This window comes from Pleurodeles waltl, chromosome 4_1 (assembly GCF_031143425.1).
Source record: "Pleurodeles waltl isolate 20211129_DDA chromosome 4_1, aPleWal1.hap1.20221129, whole genome shotgun sequence".
In the NCBI taxonomy this organism is placed as follows: domain Eukaryota; kingdom Metazoa; phylum Chordata; class Amphibia; order Caudata; family Salamandridae; genus Pleurodeles; species Pleurodeles waltl.
This window is the reverse complement of record NC_090442.1, coordinates 438224100-438247963: the sequence shown is the minus strand read 5'-3', so window position 1 is coordinate 438247963 and position 23864 is coordinate 438224100. Positions and strand designations below refer to the sequence as shown.

Here is a 23864-nt window from a genome sequence, read left to right as displayed (position 1 = left end):
ATTTTTCTCGACTATGAACGTGGCTTTTTGTTAGAATTTTGGGTGCTCCAGAGGCAGAAATCATTACTATGTCCTCGATGTCAACACTGGATTTCCGTGTAGGGGATCTCCTTGCCAAGCTTCGTGGTCACGGGCAGGGGCGCAAACAACGGTCCTGACCCACAATTAGGAAAATCCCTGGGCCTGTGAGTCAGTGCTTTATTGTAGTGCTGAAGCTAACTCTTGTTTCGGGAAAACATGAGGTCCTCTTGTCAAACTTCTCTGCCATCAGTGCATTCGCCAGACTGACCAATGCACCAAAGACACAGATCTCTATAAGGCATTCGAGGATCTCTAACTATGGAATGCTGTCCATGCCAGGGGAGTGCAGGTCACAGCCTCCACCAATCTCTCAGGATAGGAGGTAAACTGTAATGTGTAATGACCACCTTTGTCTTTAAAATTGCAAAATAACACGTATGGTTCTGATTTAAGACTTTTATAGGCATATTGTGCCTGGCCACCTACCACTGAACTATATTTTTTACTACTTCTACTTTCTTTTTTATTTTGCAGAAGACATATTTTTGTTACAGACTCGAGACAGCAAGAACCCAGAAATGTTTGGATTATTCACCACAACCAGGTAACTAGGGGCAAATCAGCAATGTAATAAATACATATCACTTTAAAATATACTTACATAAATTCATGTGTACCTAATTATAGCATTCAGCTAAAGCTAGCATGTCGAATTTTGTGCAGATCATCTGTTTTTTGTTGTTGCAAAAACTACTGAATGGTATTACACCAAACTCGGCATCAACTTAGGCCTGTAGTCACAACTACAGGCCATGACTCCTGCCAAGTGATTCTGTCTAAGAAGAACAAAGTATGAACTTCTATGAAGTTTAAACAAAATGTGTGGGTCATAATGCACGCTGATTAATTTAACCAAAAAAATATTTATATCAGAGGGGGACATGGCCAATTGCTGGAGAAAGATGGCGCACTAAACTGAAGCTCCAACTGGGAATGGTTTGTTACATTCATAATCCTGTTTTCTTAGTGTTAGGGACCTAGTGATACCAGCGAGGTGGAAGATAATGGTTGGCATGCTGTGAAGGGCTGTAGCAAGCATACAGCAGCCTGAACAATGACAGGAGGTGGCACAATGGCCCTGCTTCGGCGGCTGCAAGATGGCAGCCAGTGCGAGGTAAGAGGAGTGATGCAGTGGCTGCTGAGAGAAGGTTGGTCCAAGCCAACAGAGGTATGGGGGAGCCGCACGGTTGGCGGATCAGGGCTATCCTGCTGGCAGCACCCTGTGGCTGTGTTCAGGCCCCGCTCACAGGCTGAAACCTGCACTCTTATTGGCAGGGTAGGAGAAGCAAAGCAGGCAGGTAAAGTTGCCTCTTGTTTGGCGCTTGAAACTGCCACTCGAGTGATGTAACATTAGCCACCGCACCCAGCAGGGCAGGGGGAACTCTAGCTCCAGGAGACTGTGTCAACACAGTACCCTGGCCTGAGAGCTCCTGACTGAGTGTGGGGGGGATCCATGTAGTTTGCAGGGGAGCTCTCGCACGTTTCATTATGCCACTGCTCTATTCCCACCTTCCCCTGCCTTCCAACCATTACAAACTCCAAGCTCCACCGGGACCCTTAGAAGTCCTGGTCTATGGAAGAGGGCACACCACGAAGGCAGACCATAATGTAAGCCTGCTCTCTCAAGGGTGGGGGACTGAAGAAACACAACAGGAAGGAAACCGAGCACTCAAAATAGCGACTGACTTAGCTTACTGAACTAAAACCCCTGCACAGCCACTATTGTGGTCATAATCCAATCTGCTTGTGCCACACCCAGGGAGTCAGGTGTGTTCACGGTGGAAATGAGGTTGACAGTTGACCTTACAAAAGACATTGCTTAATGGCAGCTCAATCCCCAGGACTGAGAATGGTCCACGATAAAGGCCCTAAATTGACTGCCACCAAGTTGAAGAACTATGCATTTTGATGCACCACATAGAGCAAAAAGGCAAGGGCAAAAACACCATGACTAGTCCTCAGGTAGTAAGACCCATCTCTAAAGGAATTAATGCAGGTGGCAATAGGCTCTAGGTCTGCTCTAAAACATAATATCAACACAGGTGGCTCTGGATATTAAACTCATGCATGCAGACTTCTAGAAAATGTCCACAAGGGTGGGCATCATGGAAAATATATATTCAGGGAACACAAAGAGGCCATCAGACACCTGAGACCAGAGTTTTTCTCTCCCACCAAAACCACTCGATGCCTACATGCTAGGGCTGAAAATGCAGAGGGTGGCATGAGGCAAAATAATGTATTCCTGGTAGACTTACCTGAAAAGGTAGAAGGACAAATGTGGAAAATTCTGTTGAAGGCCTCCTGAGAAAATTGATCATTCTGGGGAAACATCATGACCCAATAACATTTAAAAAACACACTGTCTTAATATTCTCCAACTACACACAAGAAGACCAGGCTAAAACCTTCAATAAATCTAAAATAGAACTACGGAAGCACAGCATACAATATAAGATGCTATTTCCGGTGTAACTTAAAATCCCAAAAGAATTGAAAATCGTGGTTCTTCATCACATCTTCTGATGTTTGGAACTGGTTAGCGGATTGGTACCCATTGGACCACAAGCAGAAACAGGGGTGGAGATTATCACCATGAACAGCAGACACAGAAGTCTCAGATATGACAAATGAGACACCTGGGAGACTAAGTCAGTTGGGGCAGGAAGCCACTGCGTTCATACAAGAAGACATAGGTTTGGAGGAGCTGGATTCTACATGAACTGAGTGAATCTTGCTGGGGGTAGGAAACAAAAGACCTTAATTTCTTTGCCAACCCCTGTCTCCAATATGTGGGACCTGTATTAACGTCTGTTGTTGCTAGAGTGAGTTTCTGAATTAATGAATTTGGTAAGTGGGCGACGGACACCTCAAGCATTGGAGCAGTGGAGAGTTCCGAACCTGCAGCATAAGTTGTGAGGAAGGAGAGTTGGGTTAGCTGGGAGCATGCTGTAGCACAATAAGCAAATACATGGACGATGGATCTGACATGGAGGGTGGAAGAGGGGGTGGTTCACAACATTCCTGTGATGCAGCACAACAGGCCTAGTTCCTTCGTCCTGAATATTTTGAAGTGGATCAACAATAGTCTTGGTCATAAAACTAAAAGAATAATCCTGCAAAAGTTCATTTATAGACAAGATCTAAACCTGATTTTTTTTTTTTTTTTAAACACAAAAAAACAATTAGTGGGTATTGGACCTGGCCATTTCCGCAGGGTCACCCACAACCGTTTTGCCTTATCCCCTCCATTTTTTGCTGAACTTGTTTTGTTTGCCTTAGGACTCTCTGCACTTTACCACTGTTAACCAGTGTTAAAGTGCGTGTGCTCACACCCCTAAAACATGTTTACATTGGCTTATACCCAAGTGGCATATTTAATGTACTTAAAAGTCACTTATAGAGGGGTATACCATATACCCAGGGCCTGTAAATGACATGCTACCTCTGGGTCTCCAGTACTTATTGTCCCACCCAATTAGGTAGCCCCTTAAAACATGTCCCGGCCTGCCACTGCAGCCTGAATGCAGAGTTCCACTACCCTGCCAACTTGCCATTAAACCCCCTTGCCCAGCCTTAAACTCCCCTTTTATTACACATGTGTCACTCCTAACGTAGGCCCCAGGTAGCCCGTAGGGCAGGGTGCTGTGTAACTGAAAGGTTAGACATGTACTTTTAAGTTTTACATGCCCTGGTAATAAAAAACTCACAAATGTGTTTTTCAATACTGTGAGGCCTACCCCTCCAATAGGGTCATATTTGTGATTCCGTGTTACATTTAACAAGCTAAAATTCTAAATTGAGAGGAGGTAGATATGTCATGTTTGGTACTTATGAAATTATAATGATAAGCCCTCTCTAATGGTAAAGTCAAATTTTTCATTACAATTTTGAAAATACCACTTATATGAAATTAGCATTTTCCTGTCCTTAACTCTTTGTGCCTGCAACCTTTCTTGGATCACATGACTGTGTATAGCTGACAGTTACACTTTGTGAATTTCTCCCAGGCAGTCACAGTCACATAGTAGACGGATTTGGTGTTCCTGAATGTGCTCTCTGCTGGCAAGATGGTGGGGGAGCTAAGTACAGCCCCACTTATACCTGAATAGCCTCTGCTCTGCCTCCACACAAAGGGCCTAACGTGATGGCCGTGTAGTATCACTGCAGCCAGCTTGGAGCTAGGTTAGGGGAGTCATAAAACTTCATGCACTTCAGAGAACCTTGCCAGAAGCTTCTCCCAACTTTCAAGAGAATGGCAACAGGATAAAAAGGTAGGACCTTCAGACCCACTCTTTAATTCACTACTGAACCGGTGGAAAACTGCCCCCTGTTTCTGGAATGACTGTTTTGCTGCCTGGAGCCTGCCTTGAAGCCTCAGAGGCTAGCCATGCCGTTGAGCCTGCATCTTCACCTGTACCCAGGACTCCCAGATGTGACTCCAACGGCTAGTTTGAACATTAAAGGCTCCCATTATCGTGAACCATTACCTGGACCCAGCCTGAGTGAGTCCTGAACCACCAAGAGGTGCCCCACCAGTATTGAACCCTTGCTTGTGGTGATAAAGGTGTCCAGATGGGCAGTTTCTAAAGCTGTGGACAACATTTTCCCAAAAAGTGCTCTGGGAACCAGGAGGAGACCAGGACCAATCTGTTCACCTATCTGCCTGAGGTGCTTCACCAGTTGGATTTACTTTGTGGCTTCTACTGCTACGTTCTTATCTAATTGGCAGCAGCAAATCCATTTCAGCGGCCCTTTGACAAAAAGAGTATCCAAGCTCGAGGAATTTTCTTCGGTACTCTGCATTGTCCTGCTGTAGTCTTTTTACTTCCATTTCAGAAGCTAAGTCTGAACATAGAAATATTTGCAGCTACTTTGACCCAAGGCCATACGATGACAAAGCTCCTTCCTCCCTGACCTCCGGCAGCCTTGCCCCACTGAACTTTACCTTCTCAGATATTTTTCAAAGTCTGAAGGTAAGCACTGACCAGCCCCTATCCACTCATTGTATTTGAACCGTGCTCCATCGCCGTCAGCCTTAACTTTGACTTTGATTCGTTCCTGCATGACTAGATGTCCACACTTTGCACTTTGATCCTCTATGCACTATTTTGAACTTAAAACTTTAAAAATTCATAATTCTGGTTCTACTGACAGCTTTTTTATTTTTCGTTTTAATTAGTTTGTTAAAATTTACTCTCTCTTTCTAAATTGGTTTAGGAGTTTTCTTGTGCTATGTCTTCTCATTATTTCTGTTTGTTTGCTGCATAATTACTTTACACATTGCCTGTAAGTTAAGCCTGATGCTTTTGTGCCACACTGCTCAGAGTTAGACACAGGTTAATTTAGTGACATTTTGTGGTTCATTGTGCAAGGGATTGTGGCTGTTGCTTGACCAGGGCTCACACCCCTGTCAACCAACAACCCAATTTCTCACAGTGGGTAATAACTGATTACCTAAAGAAGGGTAGGTATAAATTGCTGGTCCACTTGTGATTTACCTCATACTCCCATGGGGTGGGAATCCTAGCACACAGATCAATCCCACTGGCCATAGCATAAAAACAACTGATCCAGAAGGCTGCTATGCAGCCATATTGGAGCACTGGAACAGAGCTAGGATACTGGCAGTGACATTATATGTCCCTCCTGGGCTTCAAACATAAGTGCTAGACAGAATGGTGAGGTGGATCCTCTTGTTTATCAGCAGGGACCTCAATTAGACAATGCAACCAGACATAGACAGAGTTATGAGAACCAAAAAGCAGAGGAGTGCAGACAGTTGATTCAGGGGCATTGAACCTGCTCGGGGGATATGAGATCTTTGGAGATAGGCACAGCCCAATGGGAGTCAATACTCATATGTCTAACAAAAGGCAAACAATGTTGAGGCTTGATTTCTTTTTAGTCTCAGTGAGGCAGGAGGCAGATACTGAGATACATTATTTCTGCTGAGAGGATTCTCCGATCATGCCTGGTTGTGTACTAGACAGTGCAGTGCGGCAATACTGTGAATGGAGAGTGGAGGCTAGATTCCTGGGATAATAAAGGAGGCAAATGAGACTTATTTGTCTGAAAAGGTAGGATCAGTACCATCAGGGGTAACAGTCTGGGAGGTTTACAATGCAATTGTTAGGAGTCAACTTATACTCATACTATGCTGGTAAACATAGAGACAACCTGAACACTATAACAGAGTTGGATCTGAATTGACCCAGTGGGATATTGAGTATATACATTGTCCAAATGTGGACCCCGCACACCCAATACACATAGCCAGGGAATAATATTGACAGATATTAAAAGATGAAACCAAGCAACTCTATTGTGTGAAATGCCATAAGTTATAGGAGGTGGGCAATAAGGCGAGTAAATTGCTGGCCTGGCTGGCCTGCAGAGAGGAGAGCCAAAGTTGAGTTCAAAGCATTGTAACCGTCACTGGGTAAGTACTTGAATCTGCACCCATTATTAAGCTTTTGCAATACATTTAAAACACTTATATCATTCCATTGATGGATGTATGGAGGCAGAGTTCTTGGAACTGATTAGGGATATTCCTATCACTAGTCTAGACTAGACTAGAAAGACAGGGAGGAGTTCGAACAAAAATTGGAAGGGATGGAAGTAGTCGAGGCCATATGACAATTAAAGTTGGTGAAAACACCTGGGGCCATATGTACAAACACTTTTTCCCATAGATACAGAATGGGTAAAAGCCTTTGCTACATCTGGCCCCTGGTCCCAACACGCTCTCACCTGAATTTTTTTAAATCTTGAGTAGTACACTTAGTGGGCCTCTCCTCCAAATGCACAAAAATGGGTGGATGGACGGATACTTTCCATGTGCCATTAGGACCTCAAATATTTTCCATAATCATAAAATGAGCAAAGCCACAGAGGTCTGGGTCTCATATAGGCCCATTTCACTTTTTAATATAGAAGCCACAATATAGGCCAAGGTGCTGGGCAATTGTTTACTATGTGTCATCAAAAATGGATTGCGGCAGGTCTGTCTGGCTTTATGCCCCATAGATGTACTTGACATAACTTTTGATGCCTATGTGGGGTTCTCAATAAAATTATGTAATTAAGGATCCACAACAAATGTACTATTCTGCTGCCAAACATAGGTCATCAACAAATATTAATAGCCCCAACAGTGACCCTCTGGCAAGCCGATGACTACCCAACTTATTTATCATGTTTGTTATAACGTTTCTTTAAGGATGGTCTTGTAGGTCCTTAAAACTCACAGTTCTGGTCAATCCGTCAAAGTTTCTGACTCCAATTGTCTTAACAAGTACATGATCCCATCCTCAGGACAGTACTGTTTATATAGAAATAGAAGATCCCTTTGAAAACAGCAATACAGTGAACAAATTGCCTGAAAAAAGGCCTAGTCTGGGTACCTTTAATGTATCCATCATCAATCCAGTTAGGGAATAAAACAACACCCTTTGGTCAACCAGTCCCAAAAGAAGAGAATTTCCCAAGTGTTTACCAAAAACCCTACTGTGTGTAGCAAATAAGCATGGGCACTAAGCAGGTAATGCAGAGTTGATCCGGTTTGATAAAATCCAGCGTCGATACGAATTTGCAGATTCTCACTACTGCAAGTATTTAAAGGTCTCATCAAATATATAGCACTACTGCAGGATTTACCGAACGAATAACCTTTGGAGTATAGTATACTGGTGATTCATTTATACAGACATGTGATATGCCACGTATATGGAACACTGCTCAGTAACTGACAGGTGTCGCTTGACAGACTAAGAAATAAATGGGTGCAAGGCCAAGATCCTGGATGATTCAGACTGGGGAGAGGCCTGTAAATACCCGTGGGAAGTCACAACATGGAAGGGCTTTCACTTGATATAGGCAAAAATATTTCACCGAGAGTAGTACACCCACACTCAACTTTTTAGGATAGTTATGGTAGTCACAGATAAATGCTATAGGCGGTGCCATCACAGAGGCATATTGATACATACACTGTGGAACTGTCCGAGGTTGGTGCACATCTGGTTGAGAGCACATAGGATCATTGCAAGAGCTATTGGAACAGACTGGGAAATCAATAAGCAACTTGCATATCTGGGGCGATCAGATGCTGCTAAGACATTGCATCATGCTTTTTAATCCTGTTCTCATTGTGGCCAAAAGAGATGTTATCAGGCTATGGAAGAGTGAGGACCTAACACGGGTGTCACATAGGGTTCAGAACATGGATTTGTGTATGTTGGTTGAGGAAGTGGTCTACAGGTCAAAAGGTTGCCACAATTTTTTTTTAATAAGATTTCGGGTTCATGGCAAGGCATTCAAGAACAGGACTGAACATATTGCCCCACTGCTAAACCGCAGGGAGACACATGGATTGGTCTGGCGGTCCTCCAGTGTGCCCTAATAGAGAATGGTAGGAGTGCTCAGCTGGTAATTTGGCAGACTCACAGCTCAACTGCAAGGGGGCAACAACAGTTGTTTTTATAGAGACGTCTAGTTTTTCCATATGAGGACCCAGCTGATGCTTTGGAGCTTGTACTGGCATGTATTGTATCCACGCTGTCAGTCTGCTTGTTTGGGGAAATCAATAAAATGTTGTTAAAAAATAAGTAATGTTTATAATTATTTATCTACACCTTTAAAGGGTGTCGATTCTTATTATAAATTGATCATTTATGTTGTATAATAGTTTACTGTACATTATTCACTGACATAAAACTCAAAGTAACTGATTCTGAGTGTGTCAGAGGAGTGGGAGCTATTTATCGCACCTGATAAAACGCTGTGAGGTTCGGAATTTATCAAGTGTGATAAACAACACTGGCTCGGCTATGAAATATTGCAGCCTATCATCGATTAGCAGAATTTGGCTCTTCTACTTAGATGACATAATGCATCTGAGAGCTCTCTTCATTGTGTCCCGATCTGGGTAAACATATGGGGATGAGCCATGCTTAAGTTACTAAAGAGGGGAAATATGACGCTCATTCTGTATGGATGAGCAGCTGGGTACGAACCATTGTATTTGTTAGAAAAGGTAATGTGTTCTCTGAGTTCAAAGTCGGCTGTTTATGTTGGAGAGGGATCATCTACTTGGAGGAATACTTATGCATTAACTCCTTCCTTGCCAGGCCTTTTCCCCTCTCAAGTGTCAGGCTTTTTTGGCTATTTGGGGCAGTTCGCGCTTAGGCCCTCATAACCTTTTGTCCACATAAGCTACTCATGCCAAATTTGCGTCCTTTTTTTTCAACATCCAAGGGATTCTAGAAGTACCAAGAGTTTGTGGGTTCCCCTGAAGGAGACCAAGAACTTAACCAAATACAGCAAAAATGTCGATTTTTTTCCCCTGAAAATGGCATCAACAAAGGGTTTGCAGTGTTAAAATCGCCATCTTCCCAGCTTTCAGGAACAGGCATACTTGAATCAGAAAAACACATTTTTCAACACAATTTTGGCATTTTGATGGGAAACACCCCATTTTTACTCATATTTGTGCTTTTAGCCTCCTTCCAGTTAGTGACAGAAATGGGTGCGAAACCAATGCTGAAGGCTAAACATTTCTGAAAAGTAGACAAAATTCTGAATTTACCAAGGGGTTATTTGCATAGATCCTACAAGGTTTTCTTACAGAAAATAACAGCTGGAAAAAAAAAAGTCTTGAAATTGAGGTAAAAAAAACAGCAGTTTTTCTCCACGTTTTACTCTGTAACTTTTTCTGGCGATGTCAGATTTTTTAAAGCAATATACCGCTAAGTCTGCTTGACTCTTCTGGTTGTGGAGATATCTAGGGCTTGTAGGTTAATCAAGAACCCTAAGTACCCAGAGCCAATAAATGAGCTGCACCTTGCAATGGGTTTTCATTCTATACCAGGTATACAGCAATTCATTTGGTGAAATATAAAGAGTGAAAAATAGGTATCAAGAAAACATGTGTGTTTCCAAAATAGGCACAAGATAAGGTGTTGAGAAGCAATGGCTATTTGCACATCTCTGAATTCTGGGGTCTCCATACTAGCATTTGAATTACAGTGCAATTCACAAATAGACGTCTTTTTCACACACTGGCTTACATTTGGGAGGAAGAAATGTTGAGAAAGACAAGGGGCAATAACACTTGTTCTTCTATTCTATTTTCCCCTAAGTCTCCCGATAAAAATGGTACCTCACTTGTGTGGGTAGGCCTAGTGCCCGCGACAGAAAATGCCCCAAAACACAATGTGAGCACATAACATTTTCCCAAAGAAACAGAGCTGTTTTTTGCAAAGTGCCTAACTCTGGATTTTGGCCTGAAGCTCATCTGGCACCTATGGAAACCTACCAAACCTGTGTATTTTTAAAAGCTAGACACCTAGGGGAATCCAAGAAGGGGTGACTTGTGGGGCTCTCAGCAGGTTCGGTTACCCAGCATCCTTTGCAAACCTCCAAATTTAGAGAAAAAAACACTTTTTCATCAAATCTCAGTGACAGAAAGTTCTGGAACCTAAGAGGAGCCACAAATTTCCTTCCACTCAGCGCTCCCCCAAATGTCCCAATACAAATGGTACCTCACTTGTGTGGGTAGGCCTAGTGCCCACTGCAGGAAATGCCCCAAAACACAACGTGGACACATCACATTTTCCCAAAGAAAACAGACCTGTTTTTTGCAAAGTGCCTAGCTGTGGATTCTTGCATCTAGCTCCTCCGGCACCTAAGAAAACTTAGCAAACCTGTACATTTCTTAAACCTAGACACCTAGGGAAACGCAGGATGGGGTAACTTGTGGTGCTCTCACCAGGTTCTGTTACCCAGGATCCTTAGCAAACCTCAAAATTTGACAAAAAAACAAATTTTCCTCACATTTAGGTGCTGCAAAGTTCTGAAATCTGAGGGGAGCCAGAAACTCCCTTCTACCTAGTGTTCCCTCAGGTCTCCCAGTAAAAAGTGTACCTCACTTGTGTGGGGAGGCCTAGTGCCCGCAACAGGAAATGCCCCAAAACACTATGTGGACACATCAAAATTATCAAATACAAAACTACCTGTTTTTGCGGGGGTGCACCTGCTTTTTTGGTCCTAGGCTCAGCAGCCATCTAGGGAAACCTAGCAAACCTGACCATTTCTGAAAACTAGACACCCAAGGGAATCCAGGGAGGTGTGACTTGCATGGCTCTCCTAATGTTTTCTTACCCAGAATCCTCAGCAAACCTCAAATTTACCTATAACATGACATTTTTCCCACATTTCTGTGTGGGATCAGCGCAGAGGCACAAATTTCCTACCACCCAACGTTCCCCTCAGCCTCCCAGTAAAAATGATACCTCACTTGTGTAGGTGGGCAAGTGCCTGTGACAAAGAAAAGCCAAAAACATGTAAAAAATGAGGCGGAACCAAAGCGGGTCCAAAAGGGCAGTTTAAGAAAAAACATTTTTAGACTGACAAGTGGGGCCGATTTTTTATCGATATAGATGCGGCAATGCTGAGTGGTAGGAATTTTGTGGATTCCTGCAGATTCCAGAAGCTTCCATCACAAAAATGTGGTTCCAGGAATGTTGGAGGTTTGCAGGGCATTGTGGGTAAGAAAATAGTGCGGGTGCATGTGAAGCACACAACCCTGGCCTCACCCAGATGTTTAGTTTTCAGATGTGTCTAGGTCTTGTGGATTTTTCTACACGGCAGAGTGCCAAAGTCCAAAAAGTGCAGCCCTCACCATTGCAAGTGGGATGATTTTGAGAGTTAGCCAAGCTCTCATGGCCCAAATGTTCAACCAAAACCCAAAATAATCAAATGTCCTCTTGCTTGACGTGGGATAAGATATTTTAGTGTGCGGGGAAGAGCTAAAAGACTGTTACCCCATTCAGTTGGGGAGGGGGCATCACCATTCCCATACTGGTTGGTAGCCACCACCCCACAATTTTTTTTAATACCCTGGCATCTAGTAGGCTTTCTGCTCCCCTGGGGAGTGGATCGGAGGTAATTGCCCCATCTACCCACCGGTGGGCACAACAACTTTATCCCCATTTATTTGGGGGGGGGGGGTATGGCCGCTCCCCCACCCTCTTTTTTTAACAAAAAGCAGAAATGCTGAGAGAGACATAATGCTGAGAGAAATGATGCCTCTCTCATCCCCTCCACGTATTCAGAGGAGAAATGCTACAGCATTTTTCTTCTGATCCACGCTGGAAGCGGGCAGCCTCTGATAAGGTCAGCGTGCGATCGCGCGTTGATGTCATCAGACGACACGGGGCCCGGGGAAGGGGGTGCTTGGCCATCGGTGGGAGTGCTAGCGCTCCATCTGAGGGCCCATAGCAGGACATAACGGTTACGTCCTCAGCACCCGAGCAGCGCAAATAAGGACATAACCATTACGTCCTGGGCACCCAAGGGGTTAATCCACACACTTCCAGGCTGCGTGTCTATTGTGCTGAGTCTCAACAGAGCGCTACTTGAAAAAAGGTTACAAATGTCCAAGTCAAGGCAGGAAAGAGTCTAATTTAATATTGTTATATTGCAAATTGACCCCTTTGTTTTATTTAATAGTCACTCTTCAGTTTTTCTGACTGTTTCTGCATTACTGAGGAGCCCTGGCTAGTGAAGAAGGGAGTGTGCGTGTGCTGTTATAGTACTCTGCCCAGCTGTCATCCTGCTGTCTAGTGCTGCTGGGAAAAATAACCCAAGTCAAAGGAATCAAAGCCAATATATTTCTTTGTCAACAATGGGACTCTTTTCTGTAACTTCCTTCAGTCTTGTCCTGGGTATCATCAACTACAGTCCAGGCCGTTTTGAGAAGTAACTCTTGCAAGGGCTGATTATATGCTCTATATCAGCTCCTAATAAGATTCCAGGCTCCGTGTTAGAGATGGCAAAACCGTACTTTCCCACACTCAACTGAGATGACGGAGACAGTGGTGTACTCAGTAGGGGAACTAATCCCAGCTCCGATGGTCAGAGGGGTCACTTTTGTTGCGCCCTTTACCGTGCCCCTACCGCCACCATGTGCGTGCCGTATTTAAAATATGGTACACCCTGGTACAGGCCAAGGGACAGTAGTGTAATTTTTTATGACGCTAGTGAGGCACTCTGCAGGAGTAGTGACAAAATATTGGCGCTACTCCTGCAGAGCACATAGGGGCCCTTTATAAATAATGGAAGCCCACTTTTAACACCTGCTCTGAGCAGGCATTAAAAGTGCCATAAAAATGATCAAGGAAATCTGCTAGATTTCCTTGTGCCATTTCTTCGGCCCCCCTTAATGGGGGAACACCCCCTTTGCATACATTATACCTGGTGCAGGTATAATGTAGCGCAAAGAGTTACAAAGTGGCTCAATGCATGCATTACACCACTTTGTAAATGTGGTGTGAGGATTATGGCCTTGTTGGGCCACATTAATGTAGCAGAAAATTACGCTAATGTGGCACAATGTGGCGCTAGGGGGTTATACATGTGGCCCAGGCTGTTTTGGCCGATGCACAGAAGAGACTGTCATTCTAAATTAGGATGGTCAGGCCACCACATTTTCTGATGGCATTACTTTTGTGCATGGGTGGTAATTTCAACATAAGGCAGATGTCCCCCTGTGATAGATTTTCCATTACACCTGAACTGAATAAAAAACACAACATTCCCAGTGGTAAGATTTCCAGAGTTGGTTTAAATGTTTGTTGTGGTGAGACTACGTTTGTACCGTAAACCAAAATAAACATTAGAATAATATCTTTGTTTTATAGCAATATATTTAAAGGATATGCAATATGTATGTACCACATGTCAAGTGTCCGGGAGTCATTCAACGGACCATATGCTCATAAAGATGGACCCGAATATCATTGGTCAATGTATGAAGGGAAAGTACCATATCCACGGCCTGGTTCTGTAAGTACATGAAACATATACTCTCATGTTTTATTTTTTTTATCAGATGTGCATTTCATTTAAAATAGATAAGTAGACTTTGACTGTAACTTTCTAGCAGTATTGGAGTGGAAACAATGTTAGGCTAGAAGAGTAAGCCTGTCAAATCATAAAATGAAAGCGCAGAGATTACATATTTTTTCACTTTTGTAATTCAAGACGATATTGCATGATTTTTCCATTTGTTAGTAAAATTTCCTACAGAGGACAGTGAATATCTAAGAATCAAGTTAGCATAGCCGCATAACTAATCAGTGGCACCTCTACTAAAACTCGGAATTAATATCAAACCTCTATTTGTGTGTTCCTGTAATTCGGATGGAAAGCACTGTTCGTTTTGTCAATGGACATTCTGTCAATAAGCATCAGAAGATGTTGTGTACATCACAACACTTTAAATTATGTTCTGTCTGGAATTATAAGAAAGCTGGGGCTAAGTGGCCACCTCTCATTCCCAGTTAGTCTAAGGCGGGTTCTTATTACTCCACGTTGGAAGTGATGCCTAGTTTTTGAAAAGGGATATCAAAACATTGCCCAATGTGGCTTTCTAGGAGAGTGGAAGTAGGCATAGTCATGGGTTTTACACAGGCCGCAGAAGCCCCTGTTGTGCAGGGGGATGCCTAACCCTTCAAGAACCCCAAACCATTAGGTCCCCTATTCAGCCTAATGCCAATGAATAACTGTGGCATATGGGATACTCAGGGCCTCTCATCACGTACCGCGGGAGAGCATCATGTTGCATTACACCATTGAACATAGGAAAGTACATCACAGTGGAACCATACGCAAAGAGTGCAGAGCAGAGTACAACACGAGAGAACTATTAGTCTGAAACTCAGATTAGATACTTATATTATCCTTATATTCTTCAATATTGCAGTTATCATCATCTTAGCTGCAACAGAGCAGCATTAAGGGCCAGATGTAGCAAGGCTCTTACACCGCGCAAACAGCGAAAATAACTGTTTGCGAGGCGCAAAACCCACATCGCGATGCCCATTCCCATTTTGCGAGTCGGTAACCTGGTTACCGACTCGCAAAATGGGACTGCGAGACACAAATAGGAAGGGGTGTTCCCCTTCCTATTTGCGAGTCGCAGCGTGATGTAAGCTTGCTTTGTGACTGCGAACGCGGACACAAATCAATCGCAGTTACCACCAGTGCTACACTGGTGGTAAGCCATGTCTCCAGCAGGCCACCATACCTGTGAGTGCTGCAATTTGCAAGGGGGCCTTTGCGACCCCCTTGTGACTCGCAGATTGTGTCAGGGACACCATCTTGCATTCCGATTCGCAAATTGCGAGTCACTCAGACTCGCAATTTGCGAGTCACAATGCCGGTTTTTCCTACATCTGGCCTTTCACTACAGAGATAATGGCATTATCTAGGGATATGGGGCCAGATGTAGGTAGAAAAGGGTTTGCGACTCGCAATTTGCGAGTCGCAAGCCCATATGCAGAATGGTGTCCCTGACACCATCTGCGAATCGCAAGGGGGTCGCAAAGACCCACCTCATTAATATTAATGAGGTGGGTCGCAATTTGCGACCTCCTTGCCATTCCCTGCACTCACAGGGATGGTGGCCTGCTGGAGACAGCAGACCACCATGTCTGTGACTGCTTTTTTAATAAAGCAGTTTTTTTTTTTTTTGTATTGCAGCCCGTTTTCCTTAAAGGAAAACGAGTTGCAATACACTCGGGAAAATGAAACCGTTTGGTTTCGTTTTTTCAGAGTAGGCAGTGGTCCATTGGACCACTGCCTGCTCTGAAAAAATATTTGTTGGTGCCATTCACAAAGGGTAAGGGGTCCCTTCCCTTTTGCGAATGAGTTAGCACCCACTTCACATGGGTGCTAACTGCGAATTGCTTTGCGACCACGTTCGCGGTCACAAAGCAATTCTGCATCGCGGTGCATCGCGGTGCGACTCGCAAATAGGAAGGGGAGCACCCCTTCCTATTTGCGAGTCGCATTCCCATTTTGCGAGTCGATACCGACTCGCAAAATGGGAATGTGCATCGCGATGCGTGTTTTGCATGGCACAGTTTGCGCCATGCAAAATGGTTCCTACATCTGGCCCATAATACCCTTGATTTTAAAAAACTTTAATGAGTTACATATAGTGTTAAAGTAAACTTGTAGGAGTTATCCACAGGTGCGCGGAATGGCTTATGGTAACAAGTCTGAGGTTTATTTTTTTGTAAGGACAGGACTTAAACGGGCCACAATAGGTTCATAAAGATTGCATCTTCTTTCATTGGTTGAAACACTCATGTAAAGAGCTATCTACTAGAAAGTTCTACTTAAGCAGGAATAATTGATCCCGATGAAAAAGTATTTTTCTTCATTTGCGATGGGGTGATTTACCACAATGTAGCTGGCAGTAATGCTAACCTCTACAGAAAAACTATCGCCTTCATACAATGCTGCATGTAATGGAGGCACTGTTACCGGCCACGTCATGGGAAGGGATTAGCCTTAGGGCCAAGACTTGAAGGGTGAGACTGAAAAAAAGAACTCTCCTGGTGAGCTGTCGTGCTATCCTGGTAGCTTTTCACAGCGCGACGTGAGTGCCACTATCGCGCCCTTATCTCACGACGTCACGTAATTTGCATACATTTCAATTAGTAGTTTCTTCAAGGCCGGGTAATCGATAAAGCGCTCCAACCTAAGGATTAAGTGTAACGCTGCTACTGTAGAGATTATTGCTCCTCTTGTCAAAACTATTATGAGGCAGACATGTCTGAAGTTAGTCACTCAGCTGAAATGATGCACCCGCCATACGTTCCGGGCCCAGGCTCTTAACATTCAAATGCATAGAATGTGCCATTATCAGTTTAGGCTTCTTATGAAACGAGATTCACAACCAATGCCGGATGTCTGAGTTAAACTCAGTTGCCAGTTTTTATTTGAAAAAATATTGCTTCCCCGTAAAATACATGAACCTAAACTTTCTTTTCTAACATTAAAAAAGTGTAAACTTTTATAAGAGATCAAGGTTGTAAGGCAACAACCATCCACTCAGAATTAATTAGATTCTGAATAGTCACTGAAACCTCCACATATCTCCAAATATTTGACAGGCTAGCACGGGTATGAGATAAATACATACATAAGGGAAAAGGGGAGGAAGAAATTGTATGCATTTCCGCACATTTATGTAAGTGTGAATTTTAGAAATTGAAGAGGTTAGCAACTTAATAGACTAAGGGCCAGATGTAGCAAACCGTTTGCGAGTCGCAAACGGCGAAAATCGCCGTTTGCGAGTCGCAAACGTGGGTTTGCCATGCAGAAATGCATATTGCGAGTCGTTACCGACTCGCAATATGCATTTCCGACTCGCAAATAGGAAGGGGTGTTCCCTTCCTATTTGCGAGTCGCTGTGGGATGCAATACCATTTGCGACCGCGTACGCGGTCGCAAATGGCATCGCAGTTACCATCCACTTCAAGTGGATGGTAACCCACTCGCAAATTGGAAGGGGTCCCCACGGGACCCCTTCCAGTTTGTGACTGGACCCAAAAATATTTTTTCAAGGCAGGGAGTGGTCCAAGAGACCACTCCCTGCCCTGAAAAAAAAAACGAAACTAAAGGTTTCGGATTTTTTTTAAGTGCAGCTCGTTTTCCAGTAGGAAAACCGGCTACACTTAAAAAAAAAAAAAACTGCTTTATTTAAAAGCAGGTCACGAACATGGAGGTCTGCTGACGTCAGCAGGCCTCCATGTTAGCGAGTGCCTATACTCGCAATGGGGCCGCAATTTGCGACCCACCTCATGAATATTGATGAGGTGGGTCATTGCGACCCCATTGCGAGTCGCAGTCGGTGTCTGAGACACCGTACTGCATAGCAAATTGCGACTTGCAATTTGCGAGTCGGATGGACTCGCAAATTGCAAGTCGCAATTTTGCATTTTGCTACATCCGGCCCTAAAGTCGTTCTCACAAGAACAAAGGAGCAGTGTCACAGAAAAAAGATTTACACTGTATTTTACCTTTACTAGAATCAGCATGTTTTCTTGACAATAAATAAAAAATCTTTTTCAGTGTGCCAGCAAAGTTAATGGAGGCCGCCACGCCACCACCAGGGATTATCCCGATGATGTGTTGCGGTTCGCGAGAAGCCATCCACTGATGTATGAGCCTATAAAGCCCGTTCATAGAAGACCTGTTCTGTTGAAGACAGATGGAAAATACAACGTGAAGCAAATAGCTGTGGACCGAGTGGAAGCAGAAGATGGGCCCTATGATGTACTGTTTATTGGAACAGGTGAAGCATTTGTTCTCATTTATATTACTAGCTGGCCACTATCTAAGAGAACATAGCAGAGGTTTATGCAGCGTGGTTTATATGTGACAGAGGATGGACCATCGTGTGAAGCAACGTGGATAACGTAATGCTACATCTTTGCGCGCCTTACAAATTTACTTATACAAATTTGAGTCAATGCAGATTTCAAGGTCCATCTCTCTGTTACTCTACCTATCACGAACTGTTGAACTACTCAACCACTCTCTTAAAGGTGGCATAAAAAATTATAACTAAAAGTGTGCAGTGTAAATAACTACGATTTATTTGTACAAAAGTTATCCGTGGGCAATGGAATAATATAATTTATCCGCATCATTGTAAATCCACAAAATTACTGCCTTCTGAAACAGTTTTCAGGCAGAGAAATCTATCATTTGTTCAAAAGAATGCTAAGTGCAACAAAATACTGCCGTCTGAAAACCCTTATCCACATATCCTCTTGGGCTATTGGTGCAAAGAAATGTGAAGGTAAGGAAATAGAATAGCAGGTTGTCTGGAAGTTCCAAATGGTCGATTTGCATGGTTAGCATACAGTTCGAGAGGAAATCAGAAGGAAGGTGATTTAGATGTTTTTGTGTGCTTTTGCTCAACCTTGTTTGTCATGTTTACGAATTATTTGGATTGATGTTGCTTTTTGTTTTGATTTACTTGAACTGGCCTTTCCATGGTCCTGAGCATTCATCTTCCTTCTTTGCTAGCCTTTGCTTTAGTTCTTTCTTGCTCACTTGTATGGTTAACACCTCATTGTTGGTAAAAGGTTTAGCTTGATCACACCACTTCACTTAACGTCTTCTTATCCCTGAGACGTGTAACCAATCAAAAGGTGTACACCCAAAAGACACAACAAAATGATGAACAAGAAAGTGTTTTAGTAATGAAGGAGGAGGAGGTGTATTTGAACTTTGTCCGTCAGCAACAAACTGAAGAATAGGAGACTGAGTGGGGTAGGCTGGGGAAGAGGTAGCTCTTTCTGTCTTCGATGTTACGTTCCCATTCAGGCTCAGCAGCAGCTCTTTCAAAGGCTCTAGTATGCGCAGCACTTCTAGTCACATATTGTACATTGCTCCAGAGACGTGACTACAGACATTGACGACCTTGCACCACAGCCACAAATATTATTTCTCATCACAATTCCACTTGATGCAGGGATCCAATTGTGGCCACAACTCACATAAGAATTCAAAGCGTTTAATCTTGTCTAAGAGTAGTAATGAGATGAAGACTCACATGCCCTTGTTGTACAGCACAACAATGGATAAAGATGTTTAAAATTTACCAACTATGTAGCAGCAGGGCGAGGGCTATCTATGCTTTGTTCCTCTATGCAAAGTGTGACTTAAAAAGGATGTGGTTGCAATCCCTCATGTATAATCAATTTATTAAAGCATGCCTCCTGTAAACCAATACAATATCTAAAAGAGTATAGTGTATACCAACAGTGTCTAGGTAAAAACTCATAGTTCTGCCCTTAACTTGTAGATAATGGCATCGTTCTTAAAATTATCACGATCTACAACCAACAGACTGAAGTAATGGAAGAAGTAATTCTTGAAGAACTACAAGTATTCAAGGTAGATATGGCATCTAATAACACTGCTTTGAAGAGCTGTAAATCTGTTGACTATCTGCCACTGTTGTGAAAGTTATGTACCAGTATTCTATATGCCTCAATGGAACACCATTTGTAAAAGTATAAATGCATTTGCTTACTCTGAAAATATTTCTGCCATCGTTGAACAGAATATCTAATAGAATCCATGATCCTAAATCTTCCAGCCTTGAATCATCCACAGTTACAATATACTGTTAACTGTTTCTTTGTAAACTGTTGGTTTGCTTTTATTGCAAACTTTATCATTACTGTTATATACTGACCAGGAAACAGTCATTACAACACGGTCAATACCACGCAGATTGTTTCCACGCATGCCATTACAATACTGGATTCTACAAAGGCTGTGCCTTTACCATGCATGCCTTTACAATGAACTTCGTTATAAAGGCAGGAATGATAAAGGCATAGTCACTGTAAAAGTTCTACAGGAGAACGTAAGTATTTTAAGGTAAAAATATGTGTTCTATTTAAAAAAAATAAAAAATAAAAATATATATATATATATATATATATATATATTTATATATATATATATATATGGAGAGAGAGAGATTTAAAAAAATATTTTCAGATGTTTTTAGGGGTTAAGGTGGGTAAGGGTTTTAGGGAGCCAAGGAATTTTTAGGGTTTAGGGAGGGTATTGGTTTTTGTCTGGTAAGGGTATTTTTAGGGTTAAGGGAGGCCACGGTTTTCAGGGTGGCAAGGTTTTTTTTTAGGTCTATGGGTGGGTATCAGGTTTAGGGTGGTAAGATAATTTTCAGAGTGGGTATGGGTCTTTAGCGGGCAAGGGTATTTTTAGGGTTTAGAGTGGGTATGGGTTTTAGAGTGGCAAGGGTATTCTTAGGGTTTAGGGCGGGTATGGGTTTTAGAGAGTCAAGGGTAAAGGCAGAGTCTTTGTAAAAGTTTTACAGGAGAATGTAAGTATTTTGCAGGAAAGAAATACATGTTTTATTTTTTTTTAAATATGTGATATATATATATATATAACACCACCTCTGGCCTAGTGGTTAAGGTCTCCGACAGGCACACTAAAGGTTAAGGTTCTAGTCTAGATGAGTCTGTGCTCATTTCATGCTTTCGTTTCTTTTCAACTAAAGATATTTAAGTTACATGCTGAAAGGTGAGCTCATTCTTTTTAACTGACAAAAACATTTTTCTTTTCAATTTGTCTGGAAATATCTCGTTCTAAGTATATCAATCATCAAAGCCTAAATCGCTCTCTCTCTCTCAATATGCTACTTTCTCTCTCGCTCTCTTAGGGTTGGGTGGTTAGGGGGTTGGCCACAGGGCCTAGCCACAGGCCCTGCTGCCGACCCACTCATGAGCGAAGGCCATGCGTAGTGCAAGGTTGGGCAGTTATAGGAGGTTCGCCACAGGCCCTGGCTGCAGGTCAAGCTCTGCTGCCAACTGCCGCCGTGAATAGCCAAAGGCCATGAGCGGCGGTGGTTGTGATAATGTATAGTAATTAAAATTGATTTGCATTAAAAAATACATAGAAATTCACTGGAAAAAAAAGGTCCTAGATACGTTATAGTTAGGAAATAACATTAAAAAACCATAGAAATTCACTTAAAAAACCCAAAGGTTACAGGAACCTTAAAGTTAGGCTCACATTTTAAAAATACAAAGCCATAGCAATTCATCTGTTATAGTTCGAGTTATCTCAAGCAACTAGAACCTGTGCCCTAAGGTAACTATAACTTGCACCCTCGCTATGCACTGCTAATTACCCACAAATTATGGCACTCTTGACATCTTTGATAACATTATTGATAATATCAACCTAAATTTGAAGCAAAATGTTTGACAAAAAAACTCTGCATTGCTGGGACACAAGTTAGAGTTACTTTAGAGCATGAATCAGTTGAGCAGTTTTAGAAAATAATTTGTGTGCATGCACACGTTGTTATCCATCTGAGGAGCAGTGAGTTTGGCACACCTTTCTGATATATTTAACCAAGCAGTTTATAAAATAAAAAAATAAAAAATACATTTGCAAGCTTCTGTGGCTGTTTTTCAGATGGCTCCTGGTAATCGAACAGATATGTTTTGTGGTCTAAAATCTCAGAACATGAATTTATTCATGAAAGTTCTATTCAGTTTTTAAAAACTCACAGGGTTTTGAGACATTTTGAGACATTCCTGGCCCTATTCTTGGAATCAGTTATATTTGTTCTTCTTCCAGCTTCTCTTCTGCAACTAATTCTGCCTATTTAAGATTGTGAGGTGGTTAGATAGCTCAGCTAGTGGTTAGATAGCTCAGTGTGTTAATTATAATTTTACAGAGATTCGAGAGCAGCTTCTAGTTAGTATTTCACAGTTCTGAGCATGATATCATTAATACTACAGTTAAAAAGTGATGTCACCTCCTATGTAATCACTGTCTGAGTTGAATATTGTTGGACCTGGCTTTTTGACAGGGACATCCCCAAACTTTTTGCCTCCTTCCTCCTATTTTTTCTGACCTGTTGTTGTTGGCTTTTGACCTCTGAGCACTTTACCACTGCTAACCAGTGCTAAAGTGCATATGCTCTCTGTGTAAATTGTACTATTGATTGGTTTATCCATGATTGACTATTTAATTTACCTGTAAGTCCCTATTAGAGTGCACTACATGTGCCTAGGGCATGTAGATTAAATGCTACTAGTGGGCCTGCAGCACTGGTTGTGCCACCCACCTCAGTAGCCCCTTAACCTTGTCTCAGGCCTGCCATTGCAAGGCCTGTGTGTGCAGTTTCACTGCCACTTCGACTTGGCATTTAAAAGTACTTGCCAAGCCTAGAACTCCCCTTTTTCTACATATAAGTCATCCCTAATGTGTGCCCTAGGTAACCCCTAGAGCAGGGTGCTGTGTAGGTAAAAGGCAGGACATGTACCTGTGTAGTTATATGTCCTGGTAGTGTAAAACTCCTAAATTCGTTTTTACACTACTGTGAGGCCTGCTCCCTTCATAGGCTAACATTGGGGCTGCCCTCATACACTGTTGAAGTGGCAGCTGCTGATCTGAAAGGAGCAGGAAGGTCATATTTAGTATGGCCAGAATGGTAATCTAAAATCCTGCTGACTGGTGAAGTCGGATTTAATATTACTATTCTAGAAATGCCACTTTTAGAAAGTGAGCATTTCTTTGCACTAAAAACTTGTTGTGCCCTTCAATCCACGTCTGGCTAGGTTTAGTTGACAGCTCCTTGTGCATTCACTCAGACACACCCCAAACACAGGGTACTCAGCCTCACTTGCATACATCTGCATTTTGAATGGGTCTTCCTGGGCTGGGAGGGTGGAGGGCCTGCCCTCACACAAAGGACTGCCACACCCCCTACTGGGACTCTGGCAGACAGGATTGAGCTGAAAGGGAACTTGGTGCATTTCTTAGAGACTCTTTGAAATCACCCCCACTTCAAAGGCACAACTTAGTATAAAACAGGGCCTCTGCCCTACCTCATCAGACACTTGCTGGAGAAGAAACCTGAACCAGAAACTACATCCTGCCAAGAAGAACTGCCTGGCTGCTCAAAGGACTCACCTGTCTGCTTTCTCCAAAGGACTGCTGTCTTGCTGTTGCCCTGCTGCCTTGCTGAACTCTTGTCTGGCTGTGAAAGTGCTCTCCAAGGGCTTGGATAGAGCTTGCCTCCTGTTCCTTGAAGTCTCAGGACCAAAAAGACTTCTTCCTTTCACGTGGACGCTCCGTGCGCCGAAAATTTCGACGCACAGCTTGTTTCGCGGCGAGAAAAACGCCGCACACCGACGCTGATCAACGCGACGCCCTCGGGACGATCGAGACTTCGACGCACAACCTCGCAAGGACAAAGCCGCCCGACTTCCAAGGAGAAATCGACGCGACGCCTACCGTGAGTGCGAAACTTTGACGCACGGCCTCGCAAGGACAACGCCGCCCGACTTCCAAGGAGAAATCGACGCGACGCCTGCCGTGAGACCAAAATTTCGACGCACGGCCTCGCAAGGACAACG

General features: G+C 43.0%; 1 protein-coding gene across 1 annotated transcript in view; it reads left to right on the top strand.

The window, feature by feature from the left end:
* The window catches only part of SEMA3E (semaphorin 3E), a 553526-nt gene that overhangs the window by 461441 nt on the left and 68221 nt on the right, over nucleotides 1-23864 (top strand). Inside the window, exons 9-12 of the mRNA XM_069228706.1 lie at nucleotides 556-625; nucleotides 13788-13932; nucleotides 18013-18235; nucleotides 19757-19848. Of these exons, the coding sequence (XP_069084807.1) occupies nucleotides 556-625; nucleotides 13788-13932; nucleotides 18013-18235; nucleotides 19757-19848 (530 nt within the window). The remainder of the gene's footprint in view (nucleotides 1-555; nucleotides 626-13787; nucleotides 13933-18012; nucleotides 18236-19756; nucleotides 19849-23864) is intronic.